This window comes from Misgurnus anguillicaudatus, chromosome 9 (assembly GCF_027580225.2).
Source record: "Misgurnus anguillicaudatus chromosome 9, ASM2758022v2, whole genome shotgun sequence".
Classification (NCBI taxonomy): Eukaryota; Metazoa; Chordata; class Actinopteri; order Cypriniformes; family Cobitidae; genus Misgurnus; species Misgurnus anguillicaudatus.
Genome location: NC_073345.2, coordinates 21,806,221 through 21,820,144, shown reverse-complemented (window position 1 = coordinate 21,820,144; position 13,924 = coordinate 21,806,221). Strand labels below are relative to the sequence as shown.

Here is a 13,924-nt window from a genome sequence, read left to right as displayed (position 1 = left end):
TTTTTTGCAGATGTGTTTAGAGTTAAAAATATAAGAATGCTTTAAATCCAGTACATTAAATGACGTATTCCACTAGTTTGATTATCTCTCTAAGTCAGCATTTTATTTGATGTCATGTGAGAGACTTTGTGCATTTGTAGGCGTGGGCATGTGTGTGTGTGTGTAAGCCTAAAGCAGAGGCAGATTTACCAAGCGTTTCTATTGATGAGATTAAAAGCTTTATCTTGAACTAGCTTTATTGTTTAAGGACACGAGCACACACAGGCCATAATCTCTCGAAGTCCAAGTCACCTGCCAGATCCCCTCCTTTTGAATAACCTCTCCTGTAATCGCAGCCATATACTTTTATTTTCAATGTTAACCAAAAGAACCGCAGCCAAAACATTGAAATAAAATGAAGGATTAACCGAGAGACTATGAATTTAACACAGACAACTTTACATTGAAGAATACTCAGAAATATTCTGAAGGAGAAACATTTTAAAACTCAATAAACTTAAACGGATGGATAAAAGTGGCACATGTCACAATAGGCAGATCCAAACAAATTAGTTTTTTCTTCTCTTCTGATGAGAGCCTATCATCCCATGGAGGCTCTGCTGTTCCAGTTCTCGCACCCTCTGACGCAGGGCCTCAATCTCTTTGTTTTTCTCCTCCTGAATGAACTGGAGCTTCTGAAAACACAAAAGCATTGACAAAAAAAGGCTCTGCCACTGACAGTATTTTGCAGTATAGGCTGCAGTATGACTTACTCTTTTAAAGATGTTTTGTGGGAGAGGACTGGATGCTTGTGTATGTGTCTGATTCTTCATGCTCTGGGCCCTTGCAAGCTTAGCACCAAACTGCAAAGGATAAAAGATTTTTTCAGCCACAAAAATATAAATTAAAAGTATCTCATGCTTCAGGGCAAAAAAAAAGGTGTCACTTATTTTACCTCCATTTGAAGTTTAATGATTTGACTTTGTTTTTCTTTCTCTTTTTCCCTGATCTGCATCCTCATCTGCTCCAAAGCACATCTGTTTTTCTCAAGAGCCACTTTCATTTCGGCATCTTTAGCTTCCACTTTTAAAAAAGTTGTATAAAGTTAATTTAATTTTGCAAAATGTGAGTACTAAACTATAGTGGCTGTCTCAGTTCTATGGATAAGAAGAATATACATTGGGACTTTTCACGCACGTTTCCTTTGTGTTTCTTTAGCAAAGTCGTCTAACTCCCTCTGGTGTTGATTTTTCAAAGCTCGCATCTCAGCTTCCAGTCTCTGAACATGAGCCTTGTTTTCCTACAACCGCAAGAGGGCGGAATCGAGCACAAACACGCGTAAAGTCTTATGCTTTTCAAAACACATTAAAACAATACGACCTTTTTTTTTTGTTATTTATAGTATGATCTCATAGCAGTTTTTTATTTTATTTTAATAAATTATTTAGGTATAATTTTTGAGGTATCATTGTTCAGCACATTGTTATACAACTTTTGAGATGTAAGTGAGTTTTGTTTTGTTTTTTCATTATATGCGACTGTCAATAAAGAAAAAACATCTACCTCTAGTTGGGCTTCATTTTCTTTCTTCATCTGAAGAGCTGCACTTTTCAGTTTCTGATTTTCAACTACAAAGGTGTCAACACAATAATGCACGTTTGTTTTTGCCATAAGGGACGCAATGTGTTACATTAATATAATATAACGGATTATGATGATTTTGGAGGCCCTACCTCTGAGGTCGCACTGTTGTTGTACGGTTTGCTGAAGAACTTTGACAGTTTCTAAAAGTCCACCTTTCTCTGCAGAAAAAAAACATGACAATGAAACACTGTAAGTACACTGCAACTGAGAGAGATTAAATTATACGCAAAACTTAAATAAAAACAAAACAAATAGCCCACATTTTCTACATTAAGTCGCTAGAGGGCAGCAGAGATTTAAACATCTTGTATTCATTCTTAAGCTATTTAATTACTTTTTTTTTTAAATATTACGTTTACGCTATGTATATTTCTAACCGCGTGTATTTGTGTGTTAATGCGTATGTATATTAATGTCGACAATTTAAAGCGTATTTTTTACACTTTTATATTTCAGTCCATCGTAATACCATACCTTCAATTAACTGTTTCTCCTTGTTCTGGGCGAGTTTTAAAAGTCTGCTTGTCTCGTCTAGCTGTATCTCAAGTGTAGTATTTCCCCCTTTCATCTCGATTATTTTCTTAAACACACAGTCATTTACCTCAGAACTTATTTTCAGATAAGGTATTTGGTGCAATTTTACGTATAACGTTACATTTAAATGTCTCACATGCTCCAGCTGGATGAAATCTTTAATAATTTTATCCAGGTCGACGGAAGTCGCCTTTTTCATGATGGAGGTCTAATTGCGTAACAAGTAATTAAATAGGCGACGTTTAAAAGTCTATTTTAACTAGTAAAACCAAATCACAGAAATTAAAGTACCCGTCAGCAGATTAGCTTGGCAGTCTGATCGACATATGACACAAGAGTACCGCGAGAGCACAACTTTTGACTTGCTCTCGCGATACTTTTCCGTCAGACGTCGATCAATCTGCGCAGCACAGCATAAAGCCAAAAATGTCTAAAGGACGTTTCACACGGTATACTTTATTTTATATAGTAGCCTGCTACAAAGTCCTTTAATATATTTTATAGAGTAGCCTACGTCACTTTTTTATTAACCCACTTAAATATCACGTGATCTCTGTAGCTGTTTGATGATTAGGCTACAGGAGTATAAGTACAAAACCAGTACTGTATGAATGAGGTGTGCTGCCTTTTTATTTTAGAGAAGTCTTGTATATTACAAAGACGCATACTTCAAAAATGTCCCATTTAAAAATGTACACTATGCGCTTGTTAAACAATATTGATAAAGCAAGGCCCCAAATGCAGCACTGAGAGGTTTGTTATAACAAGTTGACAGTATTTACATCATTGTGGCACAAAAGTCTGTTCAGTCCTTCATCGAACAAAAGCCTGTAAAAATCACATGAACACAAACAATCGCCATGATTCAAACCCAAATGTGAACATTTTTTATAACACTGATATTGAAATCCAAAAAAATCCAAAATAGGCACTTTACATAGACACAGTGGTTAGTGCACTGAAAGTGTATTCTTTTCAATAATGAAACAGATAAAAGCACACATGCCTTATAAGCAGTGAAAATGTGAGAACATGAAATGTTGGTATCTTTTTACATGACTATAAACATCCAGGTAAAATAGTTAAAATGTCTGCTCAGAATAACCTATGAGGAAAGCTGTGGTAATCGTGATAATGATCAGTATAAAAATGACTCCAGGCCTTATACAACCATTTTTTACTTTTGTTTAACTTTAAACCACAGGATGTTTTTTCATTATGGGCCCGTCTGTTTTTCTTTCAAGCTTGTCTGGTGTCGGCCAACCATGTCAGATATCCCACAAACATAAAAGCAAGCATAATTCTCTTCTGTGACACATCCTGAGATGCTCCTCCACTTGTAGTTAAATGGTAATGTTGTCTAGCAAGTCAGCAGTCAAATATCCTCCAGAAGTTGGAATCGTCTTTACAACTGTTTTTTGTGGGGACATTTGTTTATTTGGTTTTAGGAGGAGACTGTTTTTCCAGTCAACCCCATCTACAACTGTGTACTCTGGACTGGGAGGCTTTGCAAGGATGGGAAATGCTGCGGACAGAGGCGAAGTGTCAGTGCTCAGGTTTTGAGGTTCTCTAAATGGCATCTGTGGTTCTTGACACTGTTCTGTGAAGAGCGACTGGTCTGTTGTGTTTGGGTTTGGATTACTGTGGGCACTGAAGGCATTAGCGGTAAACTCGGAGGTGTAGCCTCTTTCATCAGGAATTACAGTCGACCACTTCAGTTCTTTTCTCTTATTTCTTTCATTATCCTTTATAGCATCATTATGACAGCAGGCGATTTCTTGCTCTTCTGGAGACAGAACTACTTCACCACGCTGAGTAAGGTCACTCACTTGAGAGTAAAGACTGTTTGGCCAGGTATTCTCTTGTGGAGAGACAGACGCAGGTTGCGGTGTCTCATTCTGAGTGTGAGACAGTGAGTGGAAACCGTCGTGTCCACTGGCTGAAGGATGATGAAGATCGGTCTGATCATGATCGGACAGGTCCGGGTCACAGCAGCTGGCGCGCCCGGAGTCATCATCCCTGAACCCACTGGACATTTGAGGCGAGTTAGAGACCGATGAGTCTGCGATCAGGAGCTCCTCTTGACTCTCATGTGGTTCATCAAAGTCCACCTCTATAAACTCCACCCATGGATCATTGCTGTACAGTTCTGGACGCAAGTTTGGGTGGGTGCCTAAAATTGACGTAAATTCAATCAGCTGGCCTTTCTGTGGAGAAACAAGCATATAGAAATGTAAAGAAAATTATTTGCGTGTTTCAAATTATATATACAGTGCTTAGCAAATTTATTAGACCACCACCCAATGTAAGGTGGCGTGCACACCAAAGCTTTTACGCTCGCGGCCGACGCATGTTTTCAATTGATTCCAATGGAACCTCAGCGTTTTTCAAATCAGTCAGCAGCTAGCGTTTTTTCCGCGCTGAAAACCGGCGCTCTGCGGTTTTTCCGCGCTCGGCGCTGAGCGTCGAGAGTTGAAAGAGATTCAACTTTGAGTGAAAAGCTCTGCTCATCAATGTTAGTTCTCACACGGCCATCCAATCACCATGGAGGAGGGGTGGAACATTACCACAGCAACCAACCGGCTCACAGCTCAAGTATCAGAGCTACCTAAGCCCTCGGCTAAAAAACAGCTGGCATTCGGCGTCCTCAAGGCGTTTTCCGCAGCGTTTAAAAGGTGTGGTGTGTCCAGCCCCTAAGGGTTGTGCCACAGCTGGCCTAAACTAACAGTACACTAGTAATTACCAAAAGTTTCTGTAAGGTTTAATCCACCAGTATGTGTAAGCCATTTAGTCACAGTAGTATTTAGTGTTGGGGAAAGTTACTTTTATAAGTAATGCATTACAATATTAAAGGGGCATTCAGTAGGATCTACCCCCATCTAGTGGTGGAATTGTATTTTCCATTCAAATGAACAGTGCTTACTAGCTCCTCCCCTTTCCAAATGCGTGTTTCAACTACGGTAGCCGTTATGTAATCACTGATCTCCTTGTCCGTTGCAGCTGGTTCACGTGTTCTGAATGAAAACGCGTTGTGGAAACGCGTTGGTAGGCTAGTGCTTTTTGTCCCTCTCTGTTATTATAGTTTATCAATACGGCGGAACGATATGGATGCCTCCTTGGACTTACCCGTTCAATGTAAGTAAAGAGGAGAAATTCTAAGCTTACAAACAAAAGTCAGATCACTGGCAGAGGTCATTTGACACCAACGAGGACATATTTATGAATAAAGACATTGATTTTGATTAATAAAACACTTAAAATTCTACTGATTGCCCCTTTAAGTTACTCCCCAAAAAGTAACTAATTGTGTTACTTAGTTACTTTCCATGGAAAGTAATGCTTACTTTTAAGTTACTTTTGCGTTACTTTTTCTTACTTGGCTGAGGCTTGATCTCTTTCAGGCCTTGCAGGTAGCTTTTATTACTGAGAAAATTGCATATTTCCGTCGCAAAAATGTCAAGCTCTGGCCTGCCATCTTCCTTTCTGACTGAATAGGTTTCCACTCAGGCGCGCACGCATAGAGTACGTAAATCTTCGTTAATACGATCAGTTTAATGCAGTACATTGTTTTTTTGACATCAAATTAATTAAACTGAAAAGTAACTCGCATTACTTTTTTTAAAAAGTAACTCAAATATTAATATGTACATTTAAGTAAAGCTTTACTTGTTACTTCAGAAAAGTAATATTATTACGTAATGCACGTTACTTATAATGTGTTACCCCCAACACTGGTAGTATTTCTAATTCTTAAATGCAGTTATTGTTGATATACATGAATTTTCGGTTTTACATGAAGAGCAGAAAAAATATCACTTTATTATTTTTTATTTATAAAACGGCTAGTTCCAATCCTTGATTCTGATTGGTCAATAGGTGTGCTTTATTCACAATAAAACACTGCTATGACCGCTTCACCCAACGGTTCTATTTAATATCACTGCGCCCTTAGCAACATCCTTAGCAACACATAAACATATAATGAGACAAAGTCTGAGAACAGTTTGTTGTTTTTATTTGAACTTTCATGTTGTTTTTCGCAGTCAGGGACTATTTTTTCTAGCGGAAGGAATGCTTTTATTGATTTAACTTCATGAAAGTTGCACTAATATTATTTTTACTTTAATATTGTGTGGTAACCGTTTTATAAAAGCAATAAGGTACTCGAGGCAAGTGCTGTATCGTGAATAAGTAACGGCTGAAGGGGTTGCAGGCACTCCGCTTCGCGTCGTGCCTAACAACGCCCTTCAGTCGTTACTTATTCACGATACAGCACAGCCTCTCGTACCTTACCGCTTACTTAGATGCCCAATAGAAAAGTAGGTTTTAATAGTTGAATGTTTTGCTTGATTAATTTCTGACTCTGAGGGAAGTTGAATGGGCCAAATATAGATATAACATTTTTATTCAGTTTAACGTTCCTCAGTCCTGTTCAAAACTCTCTGAAATAGAAAGAGTCCACATTACAGCACTTCACAATGATGGATGGTTTTTGAGGCAAACTGTTTTCATGTGTCGTCACACACTTAGAGAAACGCCCGGTGGGCAAGAAAGCACTACCTGCCGTTGTCCACAGGTGATTAGTGAGTGATTAGTTTAGCTTATATACTGAATAGTTGTTGTGCAATAAAATGCACTAACTGACAAGGAGACAAGCCTGGGCTATGCTTTTAGTAAATGCCTCAAGAGACAAAAACCCAGAAAGGAATTTGTACAATTTGTGCCATAAACGTGAATTTTATATGGTATACATGTAAGCATATCCAAAGTGAAGGTCTGGCATTAATCTGATGGTTTTTAGTGACTAAAATATGGAATCGGGTGATGTATATAATACTAAGTGCCCTAAACGTGTAGTATTATTTATATCTTAATTTTTCTTCTATTAAGAGGTCATTTAAATAATCTTGGCACGAAACAGAAGGAAAGTTGACCGGCTTATGAAGGGAAAATTGTAATGGGTCAGACATTATTTTCGAGTCTTATATAAGTTTTGTTTGCCACTTTAAAATGAATTTCGTTTCATATAATTTGTCTCTTAATTTTAATCGATGTTTTGTTGATAAGTTTCGTGAATATAAATTAATAAAAACAATAAAATCAACGTTATATTAATATTTAATGCTCGTTTAGCTGATTGGCTTTTTGCTATTTCTGTGTTGCTAGAGGATGACGTGCACGGACCTCGCACACTTTTAAAAATTAACGTCATATTAATATTTAATACTTTAGCCGGTCACGCTTTTTTGTCGAAGAACGCGTGTGAGGGAACACACACACGCACTGAACAGCGACAGGTAAGGGAAGCTAAGTTATTTGGTGTTTTTCTGAAGAATACAGTCAGTTCGTACGAAAATTTTCAAATGGACTATAAAATCATAAATATGAACTGCGAACAATTAACTATAACGTGAAATGGCTGAAGAGGAACTCCCTACATTAAAGCAATAAGCATTTGTTTAGGCTAAAGCTATACTTCACTTCCTATTATGTTTGATTGAAGTTTGCATTTGCTGAAATTTATTTTTGCTTCAAGTTCGCTACTGTTTAGTACTGTTCACTTGAATGCTTCCTTTTTAAATCATAAAGACCTTTCTGTGTGGTTTATAACATCAACATTAACCTGTTAATCATATTAATATGTTGTAGGGGGGAGCTAGAACAATATAAGGTTTTCCCAAACACATTTTTATAGGTTCAAAAATAGTGTCTGTTGTAGTTGCCGGGAAAGGATCTAGGTATGAATTTTTGTCAAAGCGCACACCCCTAGCATGCATAAATGCGCAAAGGTAAGTTATTATTAGAGTAATAAGTTATTTTACACCTTTATGCGCATTCCCAGTTTCGTGATTGGTCATGTTTCATGCGTTTATGGTTGTGATAGTGTGGATGAAGATTCTTTTTAAAATGCCAGTATAAACGAGGATCGTTTTTATTTTAAAATGCCTTATTATTTCCCTTCGTGGAGAGCCACTTTCTTGACAGCTAACCCCCCTGGTAAGTCACGTGACTAAGACCTATCAATAGACAGGTGGACTAATAAATTTGTTAAGCACTGTGTGTTATATAGGGTGAACTCAGGTCAAATGTGACACCTTTTGAAAGACTTTTTAAACCCAATCAACCTGAATTTACTCTGAATAGCAAAAATATGTTATCAAACCTTTAAAAGCGCTGGATCAATGCCTTTGATTTTTGGTCCAGGTACAGGTGGCAGAAATATCACCATTAGTCTAGAACAGAAATCATATGCCACATATAAAAAAAACTTAAATACTAGGTATTTAGTGAAATAGCCATTATTAAGAGGTAGCTGCTCAAATATGCATATAACAAAAATCTTTGAAATCCAAAACTTGTAAGAAAAAATGGTCTCAAATGGGCCCAAGCTGTCACTGGGGCATTACCCTCTTAAAAAAAGGTCCTAATATGTACCATTTGGGTGCAGATGTGTATACATTTGGTACCAGTATGTAGCTTTGAGATACTAATATGTACATTTGAGGTGCAAAGGTGTACTTTCTAAAAAGGTACCCCCTCCAGTGACAGCTAGGGACCATTTTTGACAAATGAAGTGCTGACAGATTTCCTTTACACTGAAATGTATGAACAGAGCAGAAACTTACTTTTGTTGGCGTGAAACTATAAACACCATCAAGGTAACGCCAATACCGATGGCCACAAAGATGAACACAGCTGTAATCATAATCCTTGATTCTGCAGTTAAAATAGGACATTCAAATCAATCAATAAATGCAATTAACTTCATAAACACCTACACACATAATCAAAAATCAGACCTTTGTAGGGAACGAGTATGAAGATGGATTCACTGAAGTCCCCATAGTTGTAACCTCTCATTTGTGATCTCACTCTGACTTCATATTCAAAGTTGCTGCGCAGACCGTAGATATACGCCTGTGTGATTTTGCCATTATTCAGCTATATAGAGAGAGAGATACAAGGCTAATTGACTGCACAGGAAGCAAAACAATCTTAATGTTTGGAACTCATTATGTCTGAATATAGTCATCACTACAGTGAACTGGTTTAATGACTCATAAGCTTTCTCGGAAATGACTTTTTATGAGGAACTCTAGCAGAAAAACACATTTAACCTGTCTGTTTCTTATTAGGAGTCAATACAGTGCGGATGCATGGATTGCACAAGGTTGCATAAGACTCAGTGAGATCCATTTGTCTGAATCCTTTTCTCTGTACTGCGTCTCGTACACCAGCAACATCCAGCCCGTCTTCACGCTCTCTGCTGCCGAAGGGGGCGGATCCCAGCTCACAACCACATCGGAAATTAACCCAGAGGTGCTCATGCTCAGCAGAGTCCAGTTTAGTCCCACGGGCGGGTCTGGAAACACTAAAGGATTCAAGAACAATGAGTCATGACATGCTTAAAATCCTGATAAGGCTTGTGGGTATCTTTAGGGTTAAGAGTCTATCACTTGACGTGTACTGAAAAGCATGCCAATAAGGAAACAACAGAAAGGTCAAAGTTTGGGTTTATGATATGGCTTACCGATGTTCTCTACGGTGAAGGACATCTCATCGTAAACAACATCAAGAGAGCGTGAACGCAGCTGGATCGTATATTGTTTCCAAATAACGGTATTGGTGGAGTTAAAATAGCATTCATTTTTCCTCAAGGAACTGTAACTTGGACATTCATTCCATTTCCTCTCAGTTTTCTTGGAATCCCTGCAGACGGAGGAAGAGAATGGTAGTCAGAAAATGACAGAACGGATATTTTTCTGTCTGATAACAAAACTGCGTTTCATCAATTTAAACAATTAAAGTATTTATGGCATGCAGACTGCATGGATTATGGCCTACAACAGTAAGCTGCAAAAGGCCGGGCAGTAAATACGAAAAACACAGTATATTTCATTGCAATTTCATTTTTTTCTTTCATTTCTAAAGCATGAGATACTGAGTGACATGTTTTATAGTGTTAATTTACTGTAGCAAAAATGGTGCTTGATTAATTTATGTGAACGTCTGTTTCAATCATTTAAAGGATGAAAAATAAGTTCACATACTAAATATTTTTTAGCTTTATTGCCCAGGCTAATAAATGTCACTGGTATAACTTCTGCTGTATTTTACTTCAACTATTTCAAAGCTCTTTCACTTTACAAGTGCTAAAAAAGTTACCCTGCCTGTGAAATCCAGTCTGAAGTCTCATAATCTAATTAAAGTTTGATTTCACTTTAATTTCAATTTATAATATGGTCTAACTCAAAAGATATCAATGTTATATTATCACAGAATGTTATTTACATATGCAAATCACAAAAATGACTTTAGCTAGGTTTTCACAAGCTGGGTAACAACTGTGTTACCATACAGTTTTTCTGTTGTTGTTGTTATTTATTACTTGTCTAATATGTAGAAAAGTCTTAGATCCCCAGGTTCGGTGAGGTTCTGGAAAGATCCAGCCTTCCATTGACATCGGAAAGTCAACAACTCTCGGGAGAAGCAGGCCGTCAAATGAGGCAATGTGAAACTCGGCCCTAAAAAAAAGTGCACCTTTGTCAATATTGCATACACGTTTTCCAAGAAGTCTGATGGACCAGAAGAAAAAAACAGGACTATCAAGTTTCTTTTTTTTAATTGTGATATGCTTCACTGCAGGTGATATATTTACAATAAAGCCAAATGCTGCGGATCACTGATCACAATTATAAATGGTACTTCATAAGAAACACATGAATGTGAATCATGAAACTTTATACAGTACTAGTGCATTATAATCTGCAATAATTAATTGACTTCTCTAATAAGGTTTACTTTATGCTAGATGAAGTAATACTCTGCATAAAGCCATTTCCATGAACCAGCTAACAGGATGTAACTTAAATCCCAGTTGGGCCATAAATGTGAGGCTGTCAGCTGTGTTTTCCTGGAAATGTGTGCAGGCATTTTTCACATGTAGAAACATTTGAGTGGCAGTGTGTGGTTACTGCCTGCAGTCTCTCCTGAGCTACTTGCTGTCAGCGTTTAGACTGAATTACAAATAAAACTTTGATTGATGATAAATGCTGGCTAAATTTACATGTAGTGTGAGGTTTTTGATATGTCAATAGTGTCATTCATTAACCTACAGATGTACCAAATTAATTTGCATTCAACACAAATAACATGCATATTACTTTATCTCATTATGCTACATAAATAATTGTAAATTGAACATGATAATGTACTGCCTGCAAAGACATATTAGTTCCCATAGAAACTAATGTAAGGCAATTTAAACATAGCAACATGCATTACTCCTACGATCTCTCTGTTATACAGAAAGCGTATCATTTGATTGAATTCGTAATGACAATCATGTTCAAAAGACGACACTTAAAAATAAAATCATTCAGAATTGGCCATGTAAAGAGTAGGGACCTGGCAGGCTAAAAGCCAAATTCAATTTGCACAGTGTAGTCCAACAAATTCATTTTATTCTCAAAGCCAATAAACTAAGTTTAATATCCTGATTCCTGTTCTGCAACACATGAATCAGTTTATTTCTGCATGCATTTCGGTTTGAAGACCTTGCCGAATGCCCCTTATAACAGAAAGTAAACACTTATAGACATAACATTTGCAAAAAAGCCAAATAGCTCTCGCAGTGTTTCTCACAACAGTGTTCCACAAATGTGACCTTGTCAAAATATTGAGAAAATCGCCTTTAAAGTTCACCAAATTAAGTCATTAGCGACTTCATCCATTCACAAAAATAAAGTTTTGGTATATTTACGGTAGGGAATTTACAAAATATCTTTATGAAACATGATTTTTACATAAAAAAATCTTGTGCAATGTATTTTTGGCTTCGCTTCAAGTATACCCGTGCTACTTATAACTGGTTTTGTGTCCCAGGATCACAAATATTCAGAGAGGGTGCAACAATGGCTAGGTTTCCAAAGAAAACATCCAGTTTGCTTGTTGTTTACACACAATGTTCCACAGCAGCATTTTAAGGACATGATTAGAAAAAATAAATTGATGTAATTGTGCATTTATGTCTACAAACAGTTTAAAACCTTTAAAATTATTTTCTAATAGACATACCTTGCACTGCAGTAGGCACAGTCTGTGTTTCCACAGTAGTGACAAACAAGATACAGATGAAAAGGATGAGCTCCATGGTAGAGTCCCTGTGAAACCCAAAACATAAAATCCGTTAACAAGCAACGATGCAAATACACAAACAACCAGCAGGCCACAGATATACATACAGGGAATCCTCAAGCTCTCTGTTTTGAAGTTTATTCAATGATTTAGGAAATGTCCTTTTCAAAGTCCTGACAAAAACAATCAAATTATGAATTTGTTTTTGTTGTAAAAACCAGTACTATCAAATGTCAATCAGTCCATGATACTGGTGGTAGCATTACGAAATCACTGCTCTGTGGGACACGACATGCATTTAAAGCCAAGGCTCTGGCCAGTGGTTGTGAAATATATCCCGTCTGCATAATGGCTCGGGTCCAATCTTCATCTGGAAAACATCTTCTCAGAAGCATCTTCCCAGAAATCCTAACGACCGCACGCAGCATGCAGATCACAGCCTTTCTTTATAAGATTTAAATGGCCTTCATACCCACTACCCAGAGGGCTAGTCCAGAGATAACACATACATAGTGGGTACAGGCTGTGCTTTTGTCAAAATACATCATTAGAGTGTTGACAACTGCCGCACCGACTTTGATATGGTTTTTCCTGAAAGGAGTCTGACAGAGTCAAAACTCAAATACACTCACAAAGAGATAACAAAACAAACTACAGACTGATTGGTGATCAGTTTTTACCAAATATTACATATAGCAACTATCAGACAGTTAATGGTCACATAACACTTTTCCACTACTTGTCAAATAGATCTGTGTGAAATGACCCACATACAAAAAATAGGCTACTGTGGTAAACTTTTACTGTAGTGAACTGTGGTTGTGTACTATATTATACTAATTACTACACTTGTTAATGTATACTACACTATTCTGTAGTATTAACTATAGTAAACTGACAAACTGTAGTGAATAGTATTTCATCATGCAACCAAGCGTTCAGCACAACGTAATCAAAATAAAAAAACGAGTTAATGCAGTTACGTTACATAAAACCTTTGCACTGAAAATCCACAATGTAGAAAAATACGTTTAATTTTATTTCACAAATACACAAATAAAAAAGACAACCGAATCAACTGATAAAATGAAACGTAAAACTGGCATAAACAATTATTTATACCATACATCACGTAACAGAAATACTTGTTACGTCAACTCACCTCTTCGAGTGTTATTGTGAATCGTTATAGTAAACTGAAGTGTAGATCCTGAAGTTAGATGGCAGTATTCCTCAGGGAACCGAGTTTCTCGCATTATAGTATTCACACAGCTTGGATAAATTTCTATTCCCTTGGAATTTCCAGAAATTTCGCAGATAGCGTCCTCTACCCCTTCACATGTCCTAGTCCTCTGCCGATCCTATAACTGGACATCTGCCTGCACTCTATTCCAACAGCATCCGTTCTAGTTTTTCTAGGACACATTCGAGGAATGGCGTCACTTTTCCTTGAAGTACCACGAGCAGGGCTCCAGTCCAAACCTTCAACAGCATGTACTACTTCTACGTACACTTCACTTTCGCAGTCGAAACATAAATGTACATTGGACTCCGCCCTAACAGGCGTCAATTTTCCCACTACTGAGCTTTAATAAAAATGCGCGTTCACACTCGACTCTCTCGTTCACGT

The 13,924-nt window shown here is 37.3% G+C and overlaps 2 protein-coding genes across 3 annotated transcripts; both read right to left on the bottom strand.

Moving 5' to 3' along the window:
- Positions 1-329: 329 nt before the first annotated feature.
- LOC129424272 (coiled-coil domain-containing protein 152) lies at positions 330-2,433 on the bottom strand. Its single transcript, XM_055180889.2, has 8 exons — positions 2,294-2,433; positions 2,098-2,203; positions 1,713-1,781; positions 1,543-1,607; positions 1,177-1,279; positions 935-1,062; positions 753-842; positions 330-674 (listed from the first exon to the last, which is right to left on the bottom strand). Exons 1-8 carry the CDS (start codon positions 2,354-2,356, stop codon positions 549-551), a joined length of 750 nt encoding a protein of 249 aa, XP_055036864.2. The 5' UTR covers positions 2,357-2,433; the 3' UTR covers positions 330-548.
- Positions 2,294-13,820, bottom strand: ghrb (growth hormone receptor b). Of its 2 annotated transcripts, none has more exons than XM_055180879.2 (9): positions 13,457-13,820; positions 12,235-12,320; positions 10,547-10,682; positions 9,689-9,867; positions 9,345-9,529; positions 8,958-9,099; positions 8,784-8,874; positions 8,321-8,390; positions 2,294-4,364 (listed from the first exon to the last, which is right to left on the bottom strand). In XM_055180879.2, the coding sequence occupies exons 2-9, from the start codon at positions 12,308-12,310 to the stop codon at positions 3,501-3,503; spliced, it is 1,743 nt and encodes a 580-aa protein (XP_055036854.2). In that variant the 5' UTR covers positions 12,311-12,320; positions 13,457-13,820; the 3' UTR covers positions 2,294-3,500. The 2 variants fall into 2 exon arrangements, with proteins under 2 accessions (XP_055036854.2, XP_055036855.2); XM_055180880.2 differs by lacking the exon at positions 13,457-13,820 and adding an exon at positions 12,402-12,916.
- Between the last annotated feature and the right edge of the window lie 104 nt (positions 13,821-13,924).